We start from the raw sequence: 27454 nt of genomic DNA, 5'->3' as shown, positions 1-27454 counted from the left end.
GTGAACACAGTTTTTGTGTACTATCTTCGTACCTTTCCCGTTGCTTTTTGATGTTCCTTACCCAGAATGAAACTTACTTAAATCTTAGATCCTGTGGTGATTTGGAGTGGCCCGTACTTAGTAGCTTCTCACTAGTTGGAGAGAATATGCCTACTGTTTTCCCCTCTTGCTTTCTCGTAATTCCTTGTACGGTCCTCTCCCTCCTTCATAAATTATAAATTTTATCCCTCTAACTCATCAAACTGTGTTACTTGCAGTCTGTGGGAAATAATTGTCTTTTCATCTCTCAGTTGTTTCACTTTTCAAAATGTCATGTATGTATTGTATTTTACTTTAAAATCCACGATCAATGTCTTCTTTTATGGCAGAAAAGAGGGGATCTGATGATAAAAAAAGTAGTGTGAAGTCCAGTAGTCGAGAAAAACAGAGTGAAGACACAAACACTGAATCAAAGGAAAGTGATACTAAGAATGAGGTCAATGGGACCAGTGAAGACATTAAATCTGAAGGTGACACTCAGTCCAATTAAAACTGATCTGATAAGACCTCAGATCAGACAGAGGTAAGTGTATTGTTTCTCACTTTGATTAGGGCTTTTTGTTACTGTTTGACAGTGCAGCGTAAGTATGCACAGATGAAGATGGAGCTAAGCCGAGTAAGAAGACATACAAAAGCATCTTCTGAAGGAAAAGACAGTGTAGTCCTGCAAAACATTTTGAGGTACATTGTTTTGTCTCAGCTATTTTGTAGCAGACTCGTGCCCCCATTAGTGTGCCTCTTTGGAAATTATTGCCCACGTTTGTAATATAGTCGCCATTGAAAGTTAATTATCCTTTTTTTTAGGGATTTTGCTGTCATTTCTTTTTTTTTCTTTTTTTTAATAAAAAGGTTGAACTGTTTTTTTTTTTTCTTTTTGGTATTAAGTCCATCTTGTGTTGGTACATTGGCAGAGACATATGCTTTAAAAACTTAAATATTTCTGAGGCACATGTTGGACTACTTTGTTTTAATTAAACTGCTAGTATTTATTTGTCAAGGATGTTTCTAGTTTTTTGCTTTATTGCCTTGCATTCTAATGCAGTTTGTTCTGTAACTCGAGAGCCAGTAGCATTGGATTGATGGAAGTGTAGGGTTTATGAATTATTGCAGCTGACTACCATACCTCACACAGCGTTGGTGTTGTGAGCGGCCCATGAAAAGCCAAATTAAAAATCAAGGATTCAGTCAAACTAAGCAGGTACTCATGCCAGGTACTCCTTTCTCTACCCACATCCATGTTTGAATGCTATTGCCTGTGATCTTTACGCTTAACTGTTGTGTATCTTTTTTGTTCTTTACAAGAAGCACAGAGGGGTTTTTTGTGTATTGCGTGAAAACTTAATAAATCATATGTTAACAGAATGGAATTTTTTTTCAACTGTATGTAGGGATGCAGTGGTGCCCAGAATTAGATATCTTTAAAGAATTTTAAATACAATAAACACTTCATATTATTCGCCTTGTTACATTCAATGCAATTCTCAAGTCTTTAAGAGGTATGTGTTTAATATTTCCTACGGTGTAGGAGCATTTGCAGTCAGCCATAGGTACGTAGGCATAGTCACTGGCTGATAACGTTTAAAGCAGCAGTGAGTAGCAGGGACAGATACCTTCAATCTCTGAAACACCAAGAACTGATGAATCGGATAGAATGAATTTGGGTTTTTAAAGAACTATTAAAAGTTAGGTTTTATAAGAGTTCTTAAAACCTATAAACTATTCATTCTTTGGGCTAGTGGCTTGGGATAAAATAAATAAATGAAAGGGAGTACCAATTAGTTGGTTTGTCAATGTCTTTCTTCTCCTAGGACAGCAATATAGTGTTCCGTGTGTGAGCCATTCACACATAGGCAAGCATACACAGGCACAAGGCTTTAAGTCCACACTGATGCCTTGAGAATTAAGAAGAATACAAACATTCCATATACATATATTAATTAGCAGTTAGTGACTGGGCCAACACTTAGTCATAAAAATTTGCCTTTTACATGTTGTCTAATTATCATTTTTCCCCAAATTTTGCATTGTAGGACTACTGTTCGAAGATTTTTGGAAGAAAACTGAAAAACGGCATAAAGTGAAGATCGACATTAAAATGAGGTGAAAGAAAACTATAGTGGCATAGAAAAAGTATAATGCTCAGTTAGTTGTTTTTTGTTTTTTGTTTTTTGTTTTTTTTTATTAAAAATTAATTCAGGACTGATGTGACCTTACCAGATTTCAGAACATGTGTTGATAGTATATATATGCCACTGAATACTTAGGTCCTGTATCATATTTTTTTTCCTTTAAGACTTTTTAAGAAATATCACCTAAACATGTGGCTTGCTCAGTGTTTAATTGCAAGTTTTCATTCTTGGACTTTGAAAACAGGATTAAACGTTAGTATTTGTGTGAATCAGACTAAGTGGGATTCCATTTTTACAACTCTGCTATACCTAGCCTTTGGATTTAGAAGTGAAAATAAAGTATCTCTGACTTTCTGTTACAAATTTGATTGTCTCTGTCATTGAAAAGTTTTAGTATTAATCTTTTTCTAATAAAGTTATTGACTCTGAACTAGTCCCTTGTTTTAAATATGAGGTGCACTGTTACTAGAGGTGTTGGTGTACAGTTTTATCTGATTGTTCTGTTTAAGACTAACTTTTATAGAATTTTCGCAGTTTAAATGTTTTAAATAATGGTGCTTCAATTTTGGGTGGTTATGAATAAATTTGAATTCTGCTTTTAATAGCAAAGGTGTACAGTGAACTAGAATATATTTTTACATCCCTGAGAGATTCCTTTAGTAGTAGAAAATTCAAAATATCCTTCTGATGAACACTATCCTCTAGCAGTGAAATAATGATGTAGAAGAGCATTCAGGAATTTTTAACTAGCTTTTGGTCTTTGTTTTAAATCCTGTATCAAGATTTCTTTTAACCTGGTCTTGTCAGATTACAGATGTATTCATTTCTGTGTGTGGGGTGTGTAATACACATAATAAGGATTTATCTTAAAAACTAATGCTTAAGCAGGTAATTTTTTTTTCCACACACAGCTAATTTGGCAGCATGTTTCTATCTATAGTCAGCTTTAGCGGCTGTATAAAAGTATCTCCAGTTACATGTATCATAGCAATTCTTTGTGAATTATAGTTTTCAAATCTTGCTGTCCATTTATAGGTAGTGAAACCAGGTAATTGGGTTAAATGACTTATACAAGGTCACAATGCTCCATGTTGATAAGAGAGCTAGGCCGTGGAACCTGGGTCTCTGCCTCTTGGTCCAGTGCCTCACTATTATGCCACTGTATTCATTCTAATGGACATGATGAACTGTCACAGAATTTACTAAAATACCCTCCACCAAGCTTTGGAAAGTAATGAAAACTACCACCTCAGAGGTAGCATAGAGCACTCCTGGCTTACCAGTTGATCCTGGAGATTGCAGCAGGAGGTGAATGGGTTATCTCTGACTTTGTCAGGATTAAGTTGAGATGTGAAACAATCCAACACAAGGTCAGCCTAGCATGGCTTTGTGTAGTTTGACAAGATTGTGGTTGTAAGAGTAAAAGGACTTAAAGTGCTAGTTTACCATATTCTATTATTCAGTATCAAGAAGAACAGAAAACAATTTGCTGAAGTATTAAGGCACTGAATTGTTAAGGAATTAAAATGCCAGATTTGTTCTGCCTCATCTAGAGTCAGTAGCTAACTTATGTCAGTGAGGTACAGTACATAAGTTCAGGAAAAGTTGTCATCTTCATGATTGTGCAGACACCTCGGTGGGTTGATCATGATTGAAGTTCTGTAGGATTTGAGGGAGAGGCCTGGCATCTTAGGGTCGCCATGACTAAGGTCTGGTTTTAGTTGGAGATCCAAGTTGGGTTGCCCTCAACACCCCAAATTTAACCAGGTTCAAGAGGAAATGATTCTTACCGAGCTCATAAGAACCCAATATAGAGGCTGTGTGCTAATTGAATTTACTATGAGAGATACACGTTTCTGCCTTGAGGGCCAAACAAACAGTTGTCAGAGGGTCAGGTGTATTTTCTCTGTGAAAAGCCTTTGAGGGGCATAAGATTTTATTACTCAGAAGATTACTTGGTAAGATTGGAATGGGATCAGAGCAATCAGGTTTTTTTTAACTTTTTATTTTGGAAAACTTAAGACCTACATAAATGCAGAACAACAGTATAATTAGCCTCTATTAAATAAACTCACCACTAGTAAGATTCAATGGCCAGTCTTATTTGTGTATGTGCATGTGTGTATGTATCCCCTGCCTATCATTTTCAAGCAAGTCTCAGACATACTGTTTAATCTGTAAATATTTCAGCATGTATTTCTAAAAGTAAAAAAATTAAGCAAGTTCATTAATGAAAATAAATGGGATGAACTTTTAATTGGCTGGAGTCCTCAACTGTAGTATTGGTCTGGTAGCTTACTTTCCATTGTATGTCTCAAGGGGACCAGGTAATGAGTCTGCTGCTCTGGCATCCTCTCTTCTGCGTAGCATCACCTCCTGTTTTGTTAACACATTTTTCCTTCAGACAGATCACAGTATATTTACAGTTGACCCTGAAACAGGGCGGTTAGGGGTGCCAGCCTCCCCCCACCAACCCCTATTGAGCCAAATCCACCTATATTTGACTTCCCCAAAACTAATAAGCCTACTGTTGACCAGAAGCCTTACCTATAACATAGTCAATTAATACGTATTTTGCATATGTATTACATACTGCATGCTTGCTTACAATAGAGTAAGCTAGAGAAAAAGTTAAAATCCTAAGAGAGAATACATTTATAGTACTTGGCTGTAGAAAATCCCTGTATAAGTGGGCCCATGCAGTTCAAATTCATGTTCAAGAGTCAGCTGTATTTTTCAGTTTGGATTAAAACCCATTTCTTGCCTTCTTTAGGTTATAATAAACTAGTCATATTTCAGCTTCGATATTTATCTTCTCTCCTTATACATTACACCTGCAGGCAATCTGTCTGGTTTCTTCAGTATATAGTTAGTGTCACAGAGGACAAACCACCCTATTTCCAAGGCCTGAGAAAACTGACTACATACAGGTTGTTAGCCACCTTCTGATTAGTTTCTAGAGATGTTACAACGGAACAGTGTAGGGTGGGAGTTTTGAGCTTGCATCCATTCTGTGCTTTTAAAAATACCTTTTAGATGGGCTGTGTGAATATTTTTAAGCATTATTCTAAAGTGCATGAAACAAAAGGAAAACACTTGAGAATTGTGTATATTTTCTGTGGGATGGGACTTCGTTCAGGGCCTATTTTCACGTGTGAGTTCAGACTGATTTTTAGTTGTTTATGAAAGAACCACAGGTGACTACTTTTAAAGAATTTTATGTTATAATTGTAATGCTTGTACATGGTTCAAAAAACAACAGAAGTGTTAAGTGATCTCTCTCTCCCTTTTCCTGTCCCTCTGTTCTTCCTCTCCAGGAGCTACTGTTAACAGTTATTCTTTCTGGAGGGAGGTGGGTGGTGGGGGATGTAAGCATATATGTATAGACGTTTTTTTATATATGAAGTACACCATATGTTTTGAATCTTGCTGTTTTCACTCCGTATATTTAGAAACATTTGAGATCTAGGAGACTGCCCTTTTAAGTTTTAACATGTAGTTTTTTAAAAATACGTTTCAAGTAAACCAAAGCAGAGAAGTCAATGTGTTTTTCATTGTTGTATCAGATTTTTAAATTTCCTACTTTGAAAATGCAGTTTGAGAGTCATAGTTGATCTGTTTCTTCTCAGCCCTCCCAAGTAGCTCAGTTGTCAGCAGATTTAAGAATGTTTAGAAGCAGCGGCTTTGGGAAGTAGTTTGGCATAAATGGCCGTGCCCTAACTTCTCATGTGGCTATTGCACTCCTAGATACATACCCTAGAGAAACTCTTATACATGTGTGTCAGGACGCGGATGTGAAAATGTCATAACAGCGTTGTTTGTAATAGGAAGAAAAGGAAAACAAAAAACTGGAAAGACCCCGCCTGTCCTTCAGCAGTCCACTGGATAGATTCCGTGGCCTGTTCCTACAGTGGAATTGCACAGAAGTTAGACTGAGCTACAGCTACACGTGTGAACACAGATGGATCTTGGTGGTTGGAAAAGCAAGTTGCAGAAGAATACATCCACTATGGTTCCATTTCTGTGAAGGTCAAAATCAAGCTGTTAAATCTATGGTAAATGAAAGAAAAGCAAGGAAATGATTAACATGAAATTCAGTGTTACCTCTTGCATCAGAGGGATGGACGGACGGAGGGAGAGGAGACCATGGAGGGCAAGGAACAGCCTTCGGAGGAACTGCTGACAATGCTTTGTTGCTAAAGCTGGGTGGGCGGTTTCTTTTTTAAACTGTATGTTTATGTGCTTTTGTATGTATGGTATTTCTTAATAAAATTTAAATTTAAAAAATGGGAAAAGGTCTTGGTGTAGGTAGTGACTAATAGATACATAAGTATACCGTTATTTAATGAAATTTACCTTCTTGTAGTGACAGGTATAAAAGGTATGGTTTCTTGAGTGCCAAATTTAGGGCCTTAATTGTAGCTCTTTAGAAGCAGTGCCTAAGTGGATGTTTTCTTTGTGATCGCTTACTTTTATCTTTACATACTTTTCATTTGGGATTTGGGTGTCAGCCAGGGAGCTGCTGCTGCTGTTCTGCTGTACATTTCTTGCAAATTCACGCCCTTCCAGAAAGGGAACTGCTGGGTGAGAAGAGCAATGCTGGCTGGTGGTCAGCACATGCTTCCCCTGTTCAAACTAGATTGTCAAATCAGAGGGACTGTTCCATTTTGGCCTGTAATACTTTTATGAGGGGCACCATGAAGCGTTAGATTTTCACTCTTTAAAAGGGAAATGACTGAAAGTAGAAATATACCTGCGGTTGCATAAAATTCACCTGTATCCACAGTGCTGGTGTGCCAGGTGCTGTTGTGATAACTTCGGATAGATCAGTGAGCAAAGTAGGAACAGCACCTTCTAGTGGAGTTTGTCAGGCCTGTGAGCTGTACAGGAAGAATTTCTGCTCTGAGGGATGGAAGGGGGCGCTGCTATGTGACCAGTCACCTCATTATAAATGAACGTTAGGTTGTGAACGACTAAGAATTCTCTAGATCATTCCATCTTTTTGTTTTAACCTACTACATGTGTTCTGGAACATTTCAGGATAGGCATCCTGGTACCTGATTTGTTTCAACCACTTAAAAATCTTAAGATGACGTTAAGTTGGCATAAAAGTCAGTGGAATTGTACCTTCCTCAGAAATTAGTTTCCACAATCTCTGCATGAAGTATAAATTACAATGAAAATTACTCTTGAGGCTTCAGTTTTTATTAATCTTCGTCCTTAAGACTATTCATGTTATAGGAAATTAAGTTTTTACAATTTTTTCATGCAAACTATTGGAATGGATATTGAATTTGCTCAACAGTCTCATGATAAATTGCTGCCCTTGTTGAATTACTGTAATTAATCATGAGGCCATACTGTAGGTTCTGTTATCATAGTGTAAGCTTTCCTCCCAACATTTTTTTCCAAATTTATTCTACCATATGCACCAAAAAATACCACCTAAAACCTCACTTCCCCACAAAGGGTGATTTGGGGCCATTAACAGCCAATCCTGAGCTCCTGCCCAAATTTTCCTTATTCAAAACAAAATTGAGACTACCTCAGGGGAACTGGCCCTTGGGGATTGATCCCCTGTCATCTCCCCAGTCCTGTGGCACTGGAACGGTGCTGCATGGAATTGGCTTGTGATAGGGGCTGTGCTGGCTCTTAAAGACCTGTGATGTGGATGCTGAGCTTACAATTTCGAGCAGACATGCTCCCACCCAAAGAGGTCCATGGCTACTAAGCAAATTGCAGGTTCAAGTCTCATGTACTCATCACATTTTTTTTTAAATTTAAAGATTATATATTTGAGAGCGCTCGCCAGCGGCCGGTGGGGGGCGGGCAGGGAGCGGAGGGAGAGGGACTAGCAGACGCAGGCCTTGATCTTGACCCTGAGATGACCTGAGCCGAAACAAAGAGTTGGATGCTCAATCGCCTGAGCCACCCAGGCGCCCTTCACATTTTTATGAGTGAAATGTAGTGTAGTGTAGTGTTTGTCCCCCACCCTTCATCAAAGCCGGGATAGAATTTTCAGAGGCGTCATGGTGGCCTATTAATGTGCTGGGGGAGACAAGACACTGCTTGGCGGAAGGAGCTCTGGTGTTCTACAGCTCAGTTCCATGAATTTGAGTCCAGGAGTAATGGCTGGGAAAAGTGACAGTGTGTGGGGTTAGGTGGGTAAATGAGGTCAACCTACCGAGTGCTTCCAAAGTACGAGTAGTTCTTAACTAAGTTTGGGTGAGTTGACCCAGAAGGATTCTAGGTAGTGTGATAGGAGGAGGCTAGCTTTGAGCTAGTTGTTGGGAAGGGTGCCTACTTTTTTTTTTATTTTTATTTATTTATTGAGAGAGAATGATAGCATGAGAGGGGGGAGGGTCCGAGGGAGAAGCAGACTCCCTACCGAGCCGGGAGCCCGATGCGGGACTCGATCCTGAGACTCCAGGATCATGACCTGAGCCACCCAGGCGCCCCTGACTTCGTTTTTTTCATCTGATTAGCAGAGTTGAGTGCTGTGGGCTGTGCCTTTGCTGTTTTACAAGTAGTGTTATAAATGGCCTCAAAGGCAGGGGCGCCTGGGTGGCTCAGTCGTTAAGTGCCTGCCTTCGGCTCAGGTCATGATCCCAGGGTCCTGGGATCAAGCCCCACACTGGGCTCCCTGCACCATGGGAGGGCTGCTTCTCCCTCTTCCACTCCCCCTGCTTGTGTTCCCTCTCTCGCTGTGTCTCTCTCCGTCAAAAAAAAAAAAAAAAAAAAAAGTTACCTCAAAGGTAACTCAAGTCATATTAAGGCATGCCAGTTTATAGGCAAGTTTAAAAGTGTAAATAGGAAATGATGGTGTGACGTGCTTTTATTTTTTTGAAGATTTTATTATTTTTTTAAAGATTTTATTTGACAGAGACAGCGAGAGAGGGAATCCAAGCAGGGGGAGCAAGAGAGGGAGAAGAGAAGCAGGGGGCTCGATCCCAGGACCCTGGGATCATGACCTGAGCCGAAGGTAGGCGCTTAACGACTGAGCCACGCAGGTGCCCTGGGAGAAGAGAATCTTTTTTTTTTTTTAAGATTTTATTTATTTGAGAGAGAGAGAATGAGAGAGAGAGAGCACGAGAGGGAACAGGGTCAGAGGGAGAAGGAGACTCCCCGCCGAGCAGGGAGCCCGATGTGGGACTCGGTCCTGGGACGCCAGGATCATGACCTGAGCCGAAGGCAGTCGCCCAACCAACTGAGCCACCCAGGCGCCCCGGGAGAAGAGAATGTTAAGCAGACTCCACGCTAAGCAGGGAGCCTGATGCAGGGCTCAATCCCAGGACCCTAACGTCATGACCTGAGCTGAAACCAAGATGCTTAACCGACTGCACCACCCAGGTGCTCTTATGGTGTGACATACTTTTACCTTAAAATGGAGCCCTGGGGTTGGGGCACCTGGCTGGCTCGGGCAGTGGATCGTGTGACTCTTGATTTCGGGGTTGTGAGTTTGAGTCCCACATTGGGTGTAGAGATTACTTAAAATCTTAAAAATCAAATGGAGCACTGCTTGAACCAGTGTGCCAAGGGGGTCCTCGCTTTCCCAGTTCGCTCAGCTTACCCTGCCCTTTTTGGAAGTTACATGAACAGACCTCAGCTATTCATCCTGACTGAACCTCAGTGCGTACCTATGCCTAATCAGGATTGAGGTACAGTGCTGCAAAATAAACTTGCCATGGTAAGTATCCTGTACAATTTTTTTAAAAAGATTTTATTTACTTGAGAGAGCAAGCGAGAGAGCACGAGTGGTGGGAAGGGGCAGAGGGAGAGGGAGAAGCAGGCTCTCCGCCGAGCAGGGAGCCCGATGCGGGGCTCGATCCCAGGACCCTGTGACCATGCCTGAGCCGAAGGCAGACACTTCACTGACCAGGCCACCCAGGTGCCCCTGTACAATTTTTAAAAAATAGCTCTTTGTCAAAGCACTTTGAAATTTCTCCCTGCCCAGAGAAGTTTGAGATGAGGGAACAATTTTCCAAAGTACACACATGAAGTTAGCAAACCGGTACATGCATTCCGACTTGGTTATTTACAAAACAATGATTCCGGTATTTCATTTCTGGGATTTTCTAATAGGTCAGTTTCGCAGCATTGCTGTTGGAGCAGGGCTTCTCTGTCAGGGATGGTGTGTATTCTACCAATTCAGAGCTTCTGTTTTTCATTAGGATGAGTTCTATTTCCTGAAAGTCCCGTAGTCTTAGAATGTCTTTGTCCTTAATATGTAAAAGAAATCACAGAGTGGTTTATAGATAGCCTGTGAAATTATTAAGATTAAAAACTCTTAATGACCAGCATCTTGGGTTCTTGCCTAAACTCAGGATATTTCTCTATTGGTTTCTCTGTCCTGGTAAACTAAGGTAGCAGTTGAGAAGTTTTTTTCTTTTTTTGGTCTCTTGTAGGTCCCTAAGGGGACGACTATAGTCCCAAACTGATACTGCTGAAGAAAGGGCTCTTTTTTTTTCAAGTAATAATTATAGCGCTTATTTATTAAGAAATTATCATGTACCAGTAATTGTATGTACATTATTTCAAATCCAGAAAAGGGCATTAAAAAAAATCTAGAAAATTCGGGGCGTCTTGGGTGGCTCAGTTGTTAAGTGTCTGCCTTCGGCTTGGGTCGTGATCCCAAGGTCCTGGGATCGAGTCCCACATCGGGCTCCCTGCTCCTCGGGGAAGCCTGCTTCTCCCTCTCCTACTCCCCCTGCTTGTGTTCCCTCTCTCGCTATGTCTCTCTCTGTCAAATAAATAAATAAAATCTTAAAAAAAAATAATCTAGAAAATACGATCATCCTGCCAGTCCTTTACAAAGAATATACTATTATTAGCCATGGCACCAATGAGAATTGTTAAGGCATTTTGAAAGCTTTTAAAAAATAATAATATGCCCAAAGAAATGAGATTTTTCTTCTGAAATTAGAGAACTGTATTTTGAATCTGGAAAATCTATAAAAATGCAAAACAATTTTGTTTCATGAAATTACAAACGCTGAACTGTTGTAAGCAAACAAAGGGTTAGTCTTTTCCTTCCCGGGGACCATGCTGCCTATTGTTAACCCAGGTTTGCAGAGGTGGAAGGGGCCATATGCATTGAACTGAGTCTTCCATTTGGGCATTAATGTAATTCAGACCATTTTAAAGGGTTTATGAATTTAGGTGTGCAAATCGGTAAAAGCACCAGATTGAAAATTACCTAGCTACCATGCTGTCCTGCAGCCGGAATTTCCTAGTGTCTTAAATTTGTTTTCACATTAGAAATGCAAAAGCTAAGTGATCAGCTTCACAGAACATCAGTTTTGCCCACTTAGAACCCCATCTGCTTTTAGACACTTTGCAAACCCTACCTTTCTGAGCAGTGTGTTTGGTAGCTTTCTGATCGTCTTCACTTGCTCTGGTTCAATCCCCAGTTCACAGCAACTGACTTTTAGTAGATTCTGATAACTCAGCTCTCCTCTGTTCAGTTCAACTTCAATGAAGTCATTTTCTCTGGGACTCTGAATTCTGACTTTAAGCACCAGCTCTAGATCACCTGCAAATTCAATTGTAAAAAAAAATACTGGATTTAAAGCCTTTCAATTGACATCATCCATTCTCACAGCACAGGGCATCTCAAGAACTGCATAATAGGTAGACATGTGGCTTTTATTGGTGTATGGGCTTTTCTTGGGGTGCTCTGGGATGTATGCCCCATTATACTCACCAAAAAGCTTGCAGTTAGAAGCCGGGCTAGGATTGAAAAAATTAATATTTAAATGTATCACCCTTGAGCAGTAAATGGTGTTTGAACTTGTTTATTTGAAAAGCTTCAAGGAAATGTTGAGCCCTGGGGCTCTGTATCCTTGAGAAGCTGTTGTGTAGACGTGCAGGTGATTCTGTGTGATTCCTATTGCACCGCTCCCTGGGACTTCAAGGTGACAGGTAGGCCCCGAGAAACAGCATAATTGTACCATCTTTTGCCGGGGGGGACAGTGGTATCAAATGAGTTCTTCCCACTCACTGTCCTAAGGAGGAGGGTTAGGGACTGAAGGTAGAAGAACCTGAGCGGTGTGTTTGGCTTTACCCCACACGGCCTCGGGACTGAGTCCTCACCGACACAGGTGTCCTCAGGTTTGGCATCCCCTGGGTCAGCTGGCAGCTGTGGATTGGAGCCTTGTTTATATTCACCTGGTGAAGAATTAGAACAAGAAAGTGTAGGGGCCCCTGGGTGGCTCAGTCGGTTAAGCATCTGCCTTCGGCTCAGGTCATGACCCCAGGGTCCTGGGATCAAGTCCCAAATCGGGCCTCCCTGCTCAGCTGGGAGTGTGCTTCTCCCTCTCCCTCTGCCCCCGCCCCACCGGTTGTGCTCTCTTGCGCGTGCTCTCTCTCTCTTTCTCTCTCTCAAATCTTAAAAGAAAAAGCATTGAGAAATGGCAGGCAGCCCTTCGGCGTCTGCCTCTCTGCCAGATCTGCCAGTTAAACAAGGAAAATGATGCCCCCTCTTCACTTCCTGCTCCCCAGTTCCGCCTCCTCCTCAAGGGAAAAGCCAAGTCACGAAAAGGGCAGTAATTATGTTCAGACTCGAAGAGTCATTTTCCGTCATCACGGCCCAAATCATGAAAAGGAGCCGAGACGCTATTTTTAAGTGGTCTGTAATCTGGGGAAGAAATATTTATAATCTGTGTGCTTAACTCAAGTTTCTACTTAAATATTTTGGGCACTGTGCTTCGTGTCCCCAGTTCTCTAGCAGAGTCCCTTTATAAAGGCATTTTCTCCACCAGAGGGAAGTGAGAGGAGAGTAAGCATTAGAGTGCTTTCCAGGGGCCAGGCCTTTCCCAGTCTCACAGGATCTGCCTTGCTCCCTGAGACCCCGCTCTGCACCAGGCTAAGCCCTGGGGGCAGGATTCAAGCCGCCACCGCAAAAACCCAGAGTGGTCTCTGTCCTAGAGCTGGCGAACTAGAGGAGAGAGATCCTGATCAAGTGGCCTCAAGTAAATGTGAAGTTAAATCGTGGGGCTGGCGAGGGCCGGAGACGCAATAGCATGGAAGCATGGAAAGGGTTGGAAGGGCGCCCTGAAGGCTGGGCATTTGAGCTGACATCTGAAGGATGAGTAGGCTTAACTAGATCCAGAGGGAAAAGAGGCAGATGAGCTTCCCAGGGCTAGAAACAGCAAAAGGAAACTGTGTGTGGATGGAGTGGAGATTTGGAGGAAGGAGAGGCAATCCAACATGGCTGCAGGGCCGCGAGCATGGAGGGCCTTAATTGTAGTTCTTTAAATGAGATACACTCATTTCATAAAAATACATAAAATACAATTTCTAAGACAGGAAAAAATGTAAAATATTTCCTTTTTAAATATTGGTTGTATGTTGAAATGATAATCTTGATATATTGAGTGAAGTAAATATATTAAAATTATTTTCACCTGTCTTTTTCTTTTTTTAAAGATTTTATTTATTTATTTGACAGAGAGAGACGCAGCGAGAGAGGGAACACAAGCCGGGGGAGTGGGAGAGGGAGAAGCAGGCTTCCCGCCGAGCAGGGAGCCCGATGCGGGGCTCGATCCCAGGACCCTGGGATCGTGACCCGAGCCGAAGGCAGACGCTTAACGACTGAGCCACCCAGGCGCCCCTGTAAACCACATATTTAAAAATTTCCTTGTAGCCACATTTAAAAAAGACAGGTGAAGATTGTCTGGGTGGCTTTTGGTTTTTATTCTAGAACAACACCAAGCCATTAGACTGTTCTCAGCCCAAGGCTGTCATAATCAGACTTGCATTTCGGAAAAAAACAAAACAAAACCTCACTATCCTCAAAAAAAAAAAAAAAAAATCCTATAGGGTGTTGACATTCCCATTTTCAGACAAGAAAATTGAGGCTGAAAGGTGAAGTAACTTGCTTGAGCTTGCTCCATGAGTAAATGGCAGGACCGGGATGTGACCAGAGCCAGCTACATCAGTGGAGCCTGGAGCAAAAGGAAGGTGTGCAAAACAGCTTCCCCAAAGCTGCACTCCTAACCCAGGGCAGAAGGGCGACCCCCCAGGTACCACAGCCTCCCAGCTGCACCCATCTGTACCTGGATTGGGGTGGGGGAGAGCTTCCTGCCTCTTCCCTGCCTACCACCCTCGGAACATGCCCTGCCTTGCCTGCCTCAACTCCAACTCTTGCTTGAGTCCCTGCCAGGGGCAGAAGGGGACAGAGGAACTCTGGTGGGGAAGGGGCAGTGGGCTGGGAGCGGGGCCTCGCGCACACAGGGTCAAGGCTCCCAGCTCCCAACCCCCCAGCACACGCTCCATTGGCCCGGCTGACTTCACTTACAAAATAGACTTCAAGATAAAATTATTTAAAATGGGGCGCCTGGGTGGCTCAGTGGGTTAAGCATCTGCCTTCAGCTCAGGTCATGAGCCCAGGGTCCTGGGGATCAAGTCCCACATTGTGCTCCCTGCTCAGCAGGGAGTCAGCTTCTCCCTCTCCCCTTACTCCTCTCCCCTGCTCGTGCCCTCTCTCTCATAAATAAAATATTTTATTATTTTTTTAATATTTTGTTTATTTATTTGACAGAGAGAGACACAACGAGAGAGGGAACACAAGCAGGGGGAGTGGGAGACGAGAAGCAGGCTTCCTGCTGAGCAGGGAGCTCCGATCCCAGGACCCTGGGACCATGACCTGAGCCGAAGACAGACGCTTAATGACTGAGCCACCCAGGCACCCCATAAATAAAATCTTTAAAAAAAATTATTTAAAATGTGAAGCCAGCGACCACAGAGCATTTAATCCCAAGTGTGGGACCCTTTCTGAATGAGGGGCTCTGCACAGCTGCTGTGATCACAGGCCCAAGAAGCCAGCCTTGCTTCTGGCTCAGAAAGTACTCTCGCCACACTGCCCAGTCCCTCCCCAGCCCCTCCCAAGGCAGCAGGACTTGCAGTCCCGTCTTTGCCCTGCGCTCTGGGCCACGGAGCGAGCCCCTGTCCCCGGAAGCCCCTCAGAGCCTCCGGTACCCAACCTGAAATGATGCCTTCTGCACCCCTCCACCACTCACCGCAGGCAGACAGAGCACAGGACCCTCCGCAGCTTGGCCTGCTGCCCACCGCAGATAATAGCACTTTCCTCTGCTGAACCTGTCGGATTAAGATCCCCTGTGTGCAGACCGGGTCTCGTTAGAGGTCAGAAAGCATGCCCTTTGAAGTCAGGCAGATTTGGGTTTGAGGTTTTCCTCTACCGCTGTAGCAGTGACTCCTCAGACAAGTTACTTAACCTCTCTGTGCTTCCGTTTTCTGATCTGGGAAATGAGATTAATAATCTCTACCTCGCAAGTTTATAAGAAGCAAAGAAGTGAGCGCCCGGAATCGTGGGCTGCTCCTGTTGATCACAGCTGCGGATACTTTCTCCCCTACGGGACACTCGGTGCTCGCTCTGTTCCTGACCACCAGTGGCCGAGCTGGGGAGGGCCCCTGGCCCTACCGGCGGCAGCATCCCCCCCCTCCCCATACCTTCCTCAGGCCCCACCCAAATCCTTGAAGACCACATGGGAAACAGGTCTTCCAGACTCACCTGCCGGCTTCTCCCTCATGTCCTGTTGGGGTTCGGCCATGGGTCAGCTCTGTTGTTCGTCAGATCGGTACCCCTCTTGCATGGATGCACAAGCTCCCAACTACATAGGAAACACCTCCAAAAGCTCAGTGCATCTGGGTGCCGTGGAACAGCAATGTGGTCGGACTGTCACTGGCCCGGTGAGATGAGGCCAGGGGGTGCCTATTGTGCAGATGGGCAGAGTAAGACTCCCGGGGGTGCCGCAGGGTGTTCAGCAAATGATGCAAGGGAAGTTCGCCCAAGGCTCCTTCCTCCCGTCTCAGGCTGTGTCCAGCAGGTGACACGGGCCGCTAAGAGGGCTTACCCAAGGGAACGCGCCCCCAGGAGGCTCAGCCGCTGGCACCCAGCTAGACCTTTCCTTGGAAAAGGTTAGCAGCTCCTACAACAGGGAGAGGAAAAGCCAAACACTTAGGTTCTTGGATTAAACAGGCTCTCTGTCCTCCCCAGTTCTACCTCCTTTTTCTCCCAACCCCTTCTTCAGCAGCTGCGAGCGCCAAGGAGGCAGGAAGACCCCAACCCATACCTGGGAGACTCTGCCTTGGCCATGATCCCACATCCCTTGATTTCAAACCTAAGAATGGAGACGGCGGGCGGGGGCTGGAACAGGAGGTTTGGTGAAGAGTGCGCAGGGGGTGCTGAGGATAGGAGCCCACAGGTCCGGGGATGGCTCTCACATTTCATTTAACCCTCCAGTGACAGAACACAGGACAGACAGGACATCAGAAAGCTGGAGGGGGCCAAGGAGGTCACAGCTCACAGGTTCTCAAACTTAACTGTGCATTGGAATCACCCGGAAAACCCTAAAAACCGTGGGTGCCTGGGTCCCACATACTTGGTTTGGGGCGCCATCTGGGCCCTGGAATTTTTGAAAGGTCCCCAGCTAATCTGAATGTGTGACCCAAGTTGAGAACCACTGATTTGATCAAACTGCATCAGGGGCAGAGCGGGGAACAGAGCAGAGACCCAAGGAAGGCAAATGCTCACTGATGGGCACCTGAGTGGCCAGCCGCAGGCCTGGGGCTGGCTCCGGGCCCCCTGGTCGCCAGCCTGACGCTGCCTCCCCGGCGTGCGGCGGTGCCCTTCCTGCCAGGAATGGAGGAAGGTAGGCCTCCAGCGGAGGAGGAAGCAGTCGGACCTGCCTGGCCTCAGCTCCTGAGAAGGAAATGCCCTTTGGCCAGTGGGGCCCCCAGGGTGTGGTCAGACATAAAAAGAGCCAGGCTGGCACCTCCTCACCTGAAAGCGTGGGGCCTAGAGATGCATCGGGCTGAGATGAAAAGGCATGGACAGAGGGCTCTGGCTGTTTCCACTCACTCACTGCTCTGCCCATTCATTCACTCACTCCCCATTCACGGGTTCATTCATTTGTGGAGTCCCTCAACGATACTCAAGTTTTCTTCTCATTTGGTGGTCTCTTTCCCTCTTTTTTTTCCTTTTAATTAATTCATTTTTAAAGATTTTAATTTTTTAAGTTATCTCTGCATCCAATGTGGGACTCAAATCTACAACCTCGAAACTGAGAGTCCCATGATCTACTGACTGAGCCAGCCAGCGCCCTCCTCTTATTTTTTAACTTTTTTCAAGCAAAGTACTACATGCTCTCGTTGATTTTATTTATTTGTCAAATAGAGAGAGAGAGACAGAGAGACCACAAGCAGCGGGAGGGGCAGAGGGAGAAGCAAGACTCCCTGCCGAGCAAGGAGCCTGATGTGGGGCTCAATCCCAGGACCCTGGGATCATGACCTGAGCCAAAGGCAGACGCTTAACGACTGAGCCACCCAGGCGCCCCTACATGCTCCAGTTTAAACTGTCTAATGGTGCTCAAAATCAGGGCCTGTTAGCTAGGAAGAAGGCAACATGCTTGTTGGGGAGGCAGCCACACAGGCCTTGGTGGGGGTCTTTTTCATTCATCACGCTGGGCACCTAGTGGGCCCTTTTATTTATGTATTAGCTTTTTTGTGTGGAGGGGTAGCTTTTTAGTTTTACACGCTTTCAAACTGACATAAAAGTTGCGAGAAAGAATTTATATGCTTTACCAATGGTTCACATTTTGCCACATTTGCTTTAATATTCTAAATAGTACAGACATATATATGTGCATATATAATATACACATACACATTTTTCCCCTCAACCATTTGAGAGTAAGTTGTAGGCATCATGTTCCTTTATCCCTAAGGACTTCAGGCTGTATTTTCTAGTATCAAGAATATTCTCTTCCATATCAAGATACAAGCATTTCTGGGTGGGGCACCTGGGTGGCTCAGTCGGTTAAGCATCTGACTCTTGGTTTCGGCTCAGGTTGTGATCTCGGGGTCGTGAGATCAAGCCCCATGTTGGGCTCTGTGCTTAGTGGGGAGTTTGCTTGAGAGTCTCCCTCTCCCTCTGCCCCTACTCCCTACTCTCTCTCTCTCTTTAAAATAAAATAAATAAAATCCTAAAAAAAAAAACAACACGGACATGGTTCTAAGTTAGAATTATGCAGAAGTTTATATTCATAGAAGTGTCATCCAACATTTCTGCCCCTTCCATTTTGCTCTCATCTATTTCCTGTAGGAAACTAATCTCCTTGGTTTCTGAGCTATCCTTTCTAGGTTTCTTTTTGCAGAATTAACCAGATAGATGTCTATTTTCTTACTATTTCTATTTCTTTTTCTTTTTAATTTTTTTTTTAAGATTTCATTTACTTATTTGACAGAGAGAGACACAGACAGAGAGGGAACACAAGCAGGGGGAGTGGGAGAGGAAGAGGCAGGCTTCCTGCTGAGCAGGGAGCCCGATGCGGGGCTCGATCCCAGGACCCTGGGACCATGCCCTGAACCGAAGGCAGACGCTCAACTGACTGAGCCACCCAGGCGCCCACTCTTTCTTTTTCTTACAGAAAAGGTAGCACATATATTCTTTTCTACTTTGCTTTTTATTCACTAAACAATCCATCTGGAAATTATTTTATTTATCTGTTTATTTTTAAAAGATTTCATTCTCAAGTAGTCTCTATACCGAGCATGGGGCTCGAACTCATGACCCCAAAATCAGGCGTCACGTGCTCTTCCGACTGAGCTGGGCTGGCGCCCCTGGAAATCATTTTATATCAGTTCGTAGAGATCCCCCTCTCCCCAGGTGGGCATTCGATAGTCCTAGTCCACGAACTGCCTTCATACAGGGATTCAGCATATTTCCAATATTTTGTAATTACCACCAATGCCGTAATTAGTAATCTGCCTATGTATGTTTTATTGGCGAAGATGTATATTCTGGGTAGATCCCTAGAAGTAGGGTTGGTGGGTCAAAAAGTAAATGCGTACGGAGTTTTGTTAGACACGACCGCATTTTCCTCCATGAACACGTAATCCTTTCGCATTCCCACCAGCCACCTGTATAAGCACTTGCTTCCCCGTGGCCTCCCAAACAGAGGGCTGTCAAGCTTTGCTATTTCTGCCAATCAGACAGGAAGAGATGAATGCTGGAATGTAGGTTTTATGATTATTGAGGTGAGGCCCAGAGATGAGGAGACAGAGTTACTGAGAGCTCCCAAGAGGAAGGCGAGTAGCAAGGCGTGCTGCACGGGACCGGCACGGAGAAGCACCAGGGTCAGGAGGCAGAGACGGAGCCTTTGTTTCATGGCAAGCCTGGCTAAGCAGGTGAAGGACTGCACATTTCCCTGGGCTCCGGGGTGGAGGGAGGGGTGGCCTAATTGTCTGCTCCCCAGCCTGGGGTTGATTAGGGCAGGTGGAGAGGGACCCCGAGTGTGGGAGCTTGATACCCTGCCAGGTCTGCATTCTTCGATTGTCTGGGCTTTATCATTCACTAGGCTTTTCTCAGCGTTGGGGAAGTCTTCACAGGTCTCTTGCTTGCGGTGGATAGAGCATGGGCGTTGGCTGTCTTTGTCGGGACCTTTTCAAGGACGTTTGTAGAGGGACCGATCTTGGAAGGTAGAGATAGTGTCTCTCTCCAAAGCAAAGGGCGGGTTTGCTGCCCCGTATAATAAAGATAATGACTCCTTGGGGACAAAGGTCAGGCCGGCCTGCTGACCACTCTAAAAGATTCTGGTTCCCTGAGGTTGGGGATCCTCCTTTGCAAGCTGTTTTATTATTATTATTATTATTATTATTATTTTAATTATTTGTGTATATTACTTTGAAAAAAAAGAAGAAACACTTTTAATGGCAGAGGAAGGTATCAAAGTAGAAGCTCCTCATGGAGCTTCTCCCCCCCACCGCCACACCTGTGTGCCATGGAGAAAAGACAGTGGGGGGCTCCCGGGAACCCCAGAAGACCCAGGGCTGTTGTGCCTCCACTGGAGCTGAACAGACCTGAGGCTGCCAGGGAGCGGGAGGCTGAAACCAAGCCCACTAATCCAGGGCTGGAGGTCGGCTGCTCACTGCAGGACACGCCTGCTCCTGGGGGACAAGACTGTGGCCCCCACTAAGTAGTACTTGGCCCTTAGTAGGCCCTCGTAAGTATCTGTCAAATCAATGAGGAAAAATCCATGCTGGCTTCTAGGATTGGAGACCCAGCTAAAAATTCATTTTGGCTCTCTAAAAAGGGTGTGGGCCCTGGGAAGGGAGGGCCGAGGAGGGGGTGGGAGGAGGGGTCATTGTTAGTTGTGGGGGGGGGGCATAGATGATTAACTTCTCCCTGAGCCTCAGTTTCTTCATTTATACAATGGGCGTTAATCATGATTCCCGCTGTTGTAGGGACAATTCAAGGATAGAATATGCACAAATACCTTCCATATCTGTTGTTGGCTATTGTTACCGCTGGCTGGCGTCCTAGTGGCCCTAAGCCAATTCCAATGAAGGCCTTGGGTACCTGCCAGGGGGCAGGAGGGCACAGGGCCCTTCATTTGTCCGGGGACCGGTTTGTTTCCAAAGACCTTTTACCTGCAGGCCCCACCTCCCCCTCAGCTGTTTTGTTTTGTCTTCTTCTTGAGGAGAAGGGGCATGATTGTGGCGATACAGGTTTTTCCTTTGGTCTTAGAATCAGCAAGAAGGCTCAAAAGATGCTGACTTTGTATGGGACAGACATGCGGGCTGTTTAGCTACCTTGTGGTGCTTGAACCCCGAGGGTGGGTGGAAGAGCAGAGGCCCCAGAGTGGTTGCAGGACATGGGGATTTGAATTTAGGATGCAGTGAACAAGAACCTGTCCAAGAGCTTAGCTCGTTGGGGAGGCAGGATTGTCCATCACAAAGCCATCACAGGACAACATTTAAGCGGGTCAGAAGAGAACTCTAGGCCCTCTGCAGGCTTCTCCCCATGCTGTGGCACATGTTGCATTTCTCTTGGGTGGTGGGTGTCTCCCTCACCCCAGGAGGTTTGGATAGGCAGCCGGAAAAGCTGGGGGTGAGCGTCCCCACACCTGCCCAGCCCACCTGCTGCTCTGAATTGTGGGACTCTCCCTGCCCGAGTCCTGTCCTCCCTCGGCATCTGTGTGTGTGCTGGTTGCTATGGTATTTGTTGGTTTTTTTGACAAAGTATATAACGCTCCTGGTTTAAAAAAAAAAAAAAAAAAAGCCAAAACCTCGAAAGCCTGGAGAGTAGAAAATTCAGTCCTCCCAGGCACTTCCCAGGAACCCCGGGGCTCGCACAGACATTTCCCCCGCCTTATTCCCTGATGCGTGCCCAGGCCATAGGACAGACCGGTGCCTGGAACCCCCCGGTGCCCAATCTTTGCTGAGTGAATGACAGAATTATGAATGAATGAGCAGTTTGGGATGAATTTTCCAATATTTTTTCTATGTGCATACTTGCATAAATATACTTAGAAAAAACATGGGATCATGATATAAGTGTGGTTCTGAACTTTAAAAAAAATTGAACACGGGCGCCTGGGTGGCTCAGTTGGTTAAGCGACTGCCTTCGGCTCAGGTCATGATCCCGGAGTCCCGGGATCGAGTCCCACATCGGGCTCCCTGCTCGGCAGGGAGTCTGCTCCTCCCTCTGACCCTCTTCCCTCTCGTGCTCTCTATCTCTCATTCTCTCTCTCTCAAATAAATAAATAAAATCTTTAAAAAAAAATAAAAATAAAAAAAATTGAACACAATTCCTTGTGGGTATTTCTCTCTGTTACTTTATACCAGGCCTTCTCAGCTTTGGCACTATGGATATTCAGAGTCAGATCAGTCCTTGTTGGAAGCAGTCCCGTGCTCCGCAGGACGAGGAGCATCCCTGGTTTCCGCCCACCAGACGCAGGTACAACACCTTCTACCATACCATAATAATAAAGGCTTCCAGGTGTTATCACATGTCCCCTGGGGGGCAAAATTGCCTCCACTGGAGAACAACAGATGTAGAGACCTACTTCTTTTCTTGGCTGTGTCTCAGAGTATTCCAGAGTGTGGTTGTGCAATTTTTTAGCTCATTTGTCAACAGTGCTGAGTTGTTGTCAGTCCCTTGCAAGAGGCCCACCTGAACACTTGTGTGTTTCTGCAGGAAACTTTTCAGAAGTGGGATTGCTGAACTGAAGCCAGGGCACGCCTGCACTAAACTGTGCCCTTGCCAGATAAGGCACCAGAGGTGGAGAAGGCTTCACTCCGTGCTCGGCAGCAGTGAGAGTTCAGCTTTCCAGTCTTCGCCAGTCTGATGCTGTTTATGGTTTCGTTCTCTTGTAGAATCATATTGATCGTTCCTTCCAGGAAAATGTTAAGTAACAGCAGTGATCACGAGGAGCCCCCTTTTGGCTCTGACGTTAGCAGTGTCCTTGGAAAAACTGTTATCCCGCAGATATGTATGTGCATGTTTTATGTATAAACTCATTTCTCAAGCGCTCTGCAATGGGGTCTTAATGTTCTCTTCAAACATAAGGTTGTTTATGAGAGAGCATTAACGTTTCTAAGCAGTTGGAGGATTTTATTTCTACTCTGATTATTTATTCCTCATGTATTCAATTGTGGTGATAAACAATGCAGCTTGTCTGTACTATTTCTTTTGGAATCGATTGAGATTTCCTTTGCAGCTCAAGTCAATTTTTGTAAATGTTTATAAATATTACATTACCTCTGGAACCTAAGCGGCGCCAGAGCAGGGACCACCGTCCCACCCCCCCGCCCCCCACCCCTGCTCCCGCACTGCCCAGGGCTTTGACTGATACCTGGCACATGATCGATGCTCAATATAAATTTGTTGAATAAAGGACTGGATGAGGGGGGCTGACTCAGTCGGAAGAGTGGGCAACTCTTGATCTCGGAGTTGTGAGTTCGAGCCCCACGTTGGGTGTAGAGATGACTAAAAAATAAATAAATAAAGTTAAAAAAAAGGAGTGGATGGGTGGTCCTTGTAAAGGTATTCATTGTTTGCAACATATTTACAACATATAATTTCTGAGAGGCATGTTCTTTTCTTTGTTTTTCAAATATGTGATCTGTTAAGGGTTGAGAAGTGTTTCCACTTGTCGATTTTCCATACATTTTCTATAGTTCTTTGTATATGTTTTTTAGTAACAGCTTTATTAAAATATAATTCACATACTGTAAAATTTACCCACTTAAAAGTGTACGATTCAGGTTTTTGTTTTTGTTTTTGTTTTTGTATATTCCCAAGGTTGTGCAAGCATCACCATAGTCTTATTTCAGAACATTTTCATCCTACAAAAAGAGACCCGGGACTCCTTAGCAGTTGCTTCTCGCTCTCCCAGTCCCTGGCGACCACTAATCTACTTTTTATCTCTGTGGTTGCCCCTATTCTGGACATTTCTTTTAAGTGAAGTCATGTGCTATGTGGCCTTTTGTGGCTGGCTTCTTTCCCTTAGTGTAATATTTTCAGAGTTCATCCATATTATAGAAGGTATCAGCACCTCATTCCTTTTTATTGCTGAATAATTTTGCACTGGGCGGAGATGACACATTTTATTCATCAGTTGGTGGACGTTTGGGTTGTTTCCACTTTCTGGCTATTTTGGAAGGCAGCCATGCTCACGACTATACCACCAGCGCCTGTTAGGTCTCAGCTATTATGGATAGTGCGGCTGTGAATATTCCTGTGCAGGTTTTTGTGTGGACACGTTTATTTTATTTTAATTTTCAAGAAAGGTTTTATTTATTCATTTATTTAGAGAGTGCGTGCGTGCGTGCGCAAACAGGGCTGGGAGAGGGGATCAGGGTCGTGAGACAGAGCCCCGCGCTGGGCGTGGAGCCCGCTTGGGATTCTCTCTCTCCCTGTCCCTCTCTTTCGTCTGTGCATTCACGTGCGGGCGCTCTGTCTCAGAAAAATATATATATATTCTTTATTTTTATTTTTAAAAAAGATTTTATTTATTTATTTGACAGAGAGAGAGATAGTGAGAGAAGGAACACAAGCAGGGGGAGTGGGAGAGGGAGAAGCAGGCTTCCTGCGGAGCAGGGAGTCCGATGTGGGGCTCCATCCCAGGACCCTGGGATCATGACCTGAGCCGAAGGCAGACGCTTAACGACTGAGCCACCCAGGCGCCCTTAAAAATATATATATTCTTTAAATCTCTCTTGAGTGTATACACAGCAGTGGAATTGCCCGGTCATAAGATCGCTATATGTTTAACATTTTGAGGAACTGCCAGCTTGTTCTCCATGCAGCCACTCCATCTTACGGTGCTCCTAACAAAGTAAAAGGCTTCCGATTTATCCACGTCCTCGCTCATACCTGTTCATACCTGTCTTTTTGATCGGAGCCATCCTAGTGGGTGTGAAGTGGTCGTCTTCTTTGTGATTTTGCTTTTCCCTGATGACTAATGACCTTGAGCATCGGTTGTTCTTGGCCATTGTATATCTTCTTTGGAGACATGGCTATTCAAATCCTTTGCCCATTTTTAAATTGGGTTGTCCTTTCATGGTTGAGTCGTAAGAGATTTTTGTACGCATCATGAATACAAGTCCCTTATCAGGTATATGATTTGCATATATTTTCTCCCATCCTGTGGGTTGCCTTTCACTATCTTGATGGACATACGTTTTTATGTTATGTTATTTGGTGCACAGTGCGTCCTCTGGGGTCTTGTCCCCCTCAGCATTATCCCTTGTAATTCTTTCTGAGTTGAATTCAACTTTGATTTTCAGGTCATGATCTTGGTTTTCTTTCGGTTCGCCCGTGCGTGTGTATCTAAGCATATGGTCAGCGCTCAGTAAAGGTGGCTTTCCTTCCTCCTGTCTGTCGTCAGAGAACGCCCCTCCCCAGACCGGGCCCCCCTGGAGTAGCCACTATGTCCAGACCCCACACAGCAACCAACATGTGGCCTGTCTCGGCGACTCCTCTCAGCCTCCCTCTACTCCCGCACGGGCCCCGGGCGCGGTCGGAGCCACCGGGCTGCTGTTCCCGTTACGTCCACCAGGGGCCGCCCCGCTCCTGCCTGAGTTCCTTCCAAGAACTTGCACTTTACCTCGTTCCTCCCAGGCCTCCCATCTCCCAGCAACACCTCCGGCTTTAAAGCCCCAGAGCAGTTTTCCAGGTTCCCCGAGGAGCCCACTTTCACAGCTGCCACGCCGAAAACCGTCCTGTGGGAGATCAGCCCGACGCATCCTGGCTTTCATTCAAGACCCGTGTGCCAACAGTTTTCTCACCTGTAGAATGGGAATGCTTTCCCACCTCGCTCAGAAATAACATGGACAGTGCTTAGCATGGTGCCTGGCACACAGTAAGGGCTTAATAAAAGCAAGGCTTTATATCAACACTTCAAAGCTCATCGAATGTCTCCACAGCTCTCCTTGAATAGACCACGGGAAGATCTATCCACCCTTTGTTCTCTTGGGCAGTGACTGTGGTGGGGTTCCTCGGGTGTGGGGGGGAACTTTGCAGTCAGATGTGTGGACATTTTTATTTTCCATAACTGACTTTAAAAAAAAAAAGATTTTATTTATTTATCTGAGAGAAAGAGAGAGAACACGCATGAGCAGGGCGAGGGTCAGAGGAAGGGAGAGAATCTCCAGCAGACGCCCCACTCCGGGTGGAGCCCCGCGCCAGGCTCGATCCCAGGACCCTGAGATCACGACCTGAGCCAAGAGTGGGTGGTTTAACTGACTGCGCCCCCCAGGCGCCCCCCGTGGAAACATTTTCTTAAAGAATTCTGGATTTCCTCAAGTTTCCCTTCCTCCCCAGGGTTCCAACTTGTGCTGTCAGTAAGAGAGGTCACTCCGAGGCCTCTGTCACGATGGGCTTCGGCCCCGTTGGCTGGTATTAGCTGCTCTCTGTCCGTGCTGGTGTCCAGCCCTGTTGGTGCCCACACCTGCCAGCATTCACCAGGGCCTGTGCTCCATCCCACCTCCTTTGTCATTGTATCCTGTAGACTCCTGGCCTCTTCTGGCCCCAGAACCTTCTCTCAGCCACTTCTGTGGGAAACAGGGGAGGGGGCCGCCTCAGGCCCTCTCTGCCCAGGCAAGCCACGCTACCACGTCTGCTTTACTTGTAGATACATGTTGGGCATTCGGAGAGGGTGGCACCTCCACGCCCTCACCCAGGCAGCGGGCCCCTCTCCTGCCTGAACTCTGCCTGCCCCCCACTCCGGCCTAGAGAGTGGGATGGAGTGGGGGTGGAGTGAAAACACTCTTGCAGGGTTACTAATGTCCTGAGGCAAGGACCTCGCTTGGAAGCTCAAGGTTCAAGACCTAGCTGCTTTCGCTTCTCTCCCATCTCCTGGAACAGCCCTGCCCTGGAGACATCCTTCCTACCGTTGGCAGCAGGGCAGGGTGGGATGATGTACCAGGAAAGAGGTCTGATTGATATTTCCAAATATCAGCCTGCCACACCTCTGCCCTTGCGTTCTGGTACTCTGAGTACTATACAGACTGACTCACGGCCTGGAGCCCTCCAGGGGAGTCTTGTGCTCCTGGCAATGGGTAGGGTGGAGTCGAGGGTGATGGTGGAGGTTTTCTGAGGGTTGGTGCTCAGCCCATTTTGGGAGGGTGGACGAGTCAGAGTTCCTGCTTGCAACAACAGAAAACAACTCGACTTAATGACAGCCTGAAAGGAATTTTCTGGAAGGATGATGGGTGGCCCATAGAATCACAGGATAGGCTGGAGAGCCTGGCTCATCATTTGGGCAGGGACGCAGAAGGCTGGGAAGCAGAAGCACAGGAAGGACTAATGAGAATGACAGCCACCCCCTGCCCCTTGGTGCCCTGACAACAGAGGAGTGACATCTCAATGGTCCCAGCTTCTCCGTGACCCTCAATTGGTGACAAAGTCCTGGGTGGGATGAGCCCAGGTTGAGTGCCCATGCTCTCTCTGCAGTGATCTGGGAGAGGGAGTCTGGCCCCACTGGGCTTCTGTAGGGGAACCCCGCCTCCCGCCCTTCTAGGGATTCATGCCCCTCCCATGGGTATTTGGATGCTAAGCAACCAAAACAACAAATGTCATACATCTCTCTTATTTCCCCAAATGTGCATTTGCCAAGAGGCAGTTTCAAACCTGCCTCATCTAGGCAGTCTGATACCTGGACTGCTGCTTGTTTATGCCACTCAGAGAGCTTGCCAAATATAGTTAAATCATATAAACAGACTATGTGCTTCTAGATAATTCTTACACCAGGCTTCTTTCTAGGGCTAGCAGAATAACTAATGTTTATTGAACAAAGGCCCAAGCACCAACCTCAGTGCTCTATGTCAATGATCTCACTGGGTCTTGCCCTTAAACTTGCTGCCATGTTTTCAAGGAGGAAACTGAGGCTGAATGGTTCAGTAGCTTTTCCAAATTCACACCGGTTTAAATGGAAAGAGCAGAGACTTGAATCCAGGCAGCCTGTCTCTGGAGCTTGGCT

The 27454-nt window shown here is 45.5% G+C and overlaps 2 protein-coding genes and 1 long non-coding RNA gene across 12 annotated transcripts in view; 2 read left to right on the top strand and 1 right to left on the bottom strand.

Moving 5' to 3' along the window:
• LUC7L3 (LUC7 like 3 pre-mRNA splicing factor) overlaps nucleotides 1–6463 on the top strand; it is a 30656-nt gene extending 24193 nt beyond the window's left edge. For 3 of the 7 annotated variants that reach the window (XM_027625351.2, XM_027625353.2, XM_027625354.1), the window contains 2 exons: nucleotides 369–562; nucleotides 2070–2598. In XM_027625351.2, coding sequence (XP_027481152.1) covers nucleotides 369–529 — 161 coding nt within the window. In that variant the 3' untranslated portion in view covers nucleotides 530–562; nucleotides 2070–2598. Of the gene's footprint in view, nucleotides 1–368; nucleotides 2599–5915 lie in introns of those variants that run through there. The other 4 variants (XR_003525208.2, XR_003525207.2, XR_004819685.1 and 1 more) reach the window with 4 other exon arrangements.
• A 3549-nt stretch (nucleotides 6464–10012) lies between these two features.
• On the bottom strand, nucleotides 10013–16818 carry ANKRD40CL (ANKRD40 C-terminal like). 4 transcript variants are annotated; one of them, XR_003525210.1, is made up of 6 exons: nucleotides 16733–16817; nucleotides 15700–16117; nucleotides 15188–15284; nucleotides 12261–12335; nucleotides 11516–11700; nucleotides 10013–10387 (listed from the first exon to the last, which is right to left on the bottom strand). XR_003525210.1 is itself a non-coding variant. In XM_027625357.1 (6 exons), exons 3-6 carry the CDS (start codon nucleotides 15737–15739, stop codon nucleotides 10244–10246), a joined length of 444 nt encoding a protein of 147 aa, XP_027481158.1. In that variant the 5' UTR covers nucleotides 15740–15900; nucleotides 16043–16117; nucleotides 16723–16818; the 3' UTR covers nucleotides 10013–10243. The 4 variants fall into 4 exon arrangements, 3 of the variants coding, with proteins under 3 accessions (XP_027481158.1, XP_027481157.1, XP_027481156.1); XM_027625357.1 differs by lacking the exon at nucleotides 15188–15284 and having other exon boundaries at nucleotides 15700–15900; nucleotides 16043–16117; nucleotides 16723–16818; XM_027625356.1 differs by lacking the exon at nucleotides 15188–15284 and having other exon boundaries at nucleotides 16723–16818.
• Nucleotides 16819–19243: 2425 nt separating this feature from the next.
• LOC113908236 lies at nucleotides 19244–22985 on the top strand. Its single transcript, XR_003515393.1, has 3 exons — nucleotides 19244–19376; nucleotides 21816–21927; nucleotides 22168–22985. It is a non-coding gene; the product is annotated as an uncharacterized LOC113908236 (long non-coding RNA).
• Nucleotides 22986–27454: the final 4469 nt, after the last annotated feature.

Source organism: Zalophus californianus, chromosome 16 (genome assembly GCF_009762305.2).
Source record: "Zalophus californianus isolate mZalCal1 chromosome 16, mZalCal1.pri.v2, whole genome shotgun sequence".
Taxonomy (NCBI): Eukaryota; Metazoa; Chordata; class Mammalia; order Carnivora; family Otariidae; genus Zalophus; species Zalophus californianus.
This window is presented reverse-complemented; position numbering and strand designations above follow the sequence as displayed.

Coding starts and splice junctions, on each gene's coding strand:
- ANKRD40CL (XM_027625356.1), bottom strand. CDS start 15,739: ATGGCCGAACCCCAACAGGACATGAGGGAGAAGCCGGCAG. Junction 12,336..15,699: donor CATGAGGGAGAAGCCGGCAG/GTGAGTCTGGAA, acceptor ATTCTTCACCAG/GTGAATATAAACAAGGCTCC. Junction 10,388..11,515: donor CAAACACACTGCTCAGAAAG/GTAGGGTTTGCA, acceptor TTACATATTAAG/GACAAAGACATTCTAAGACT.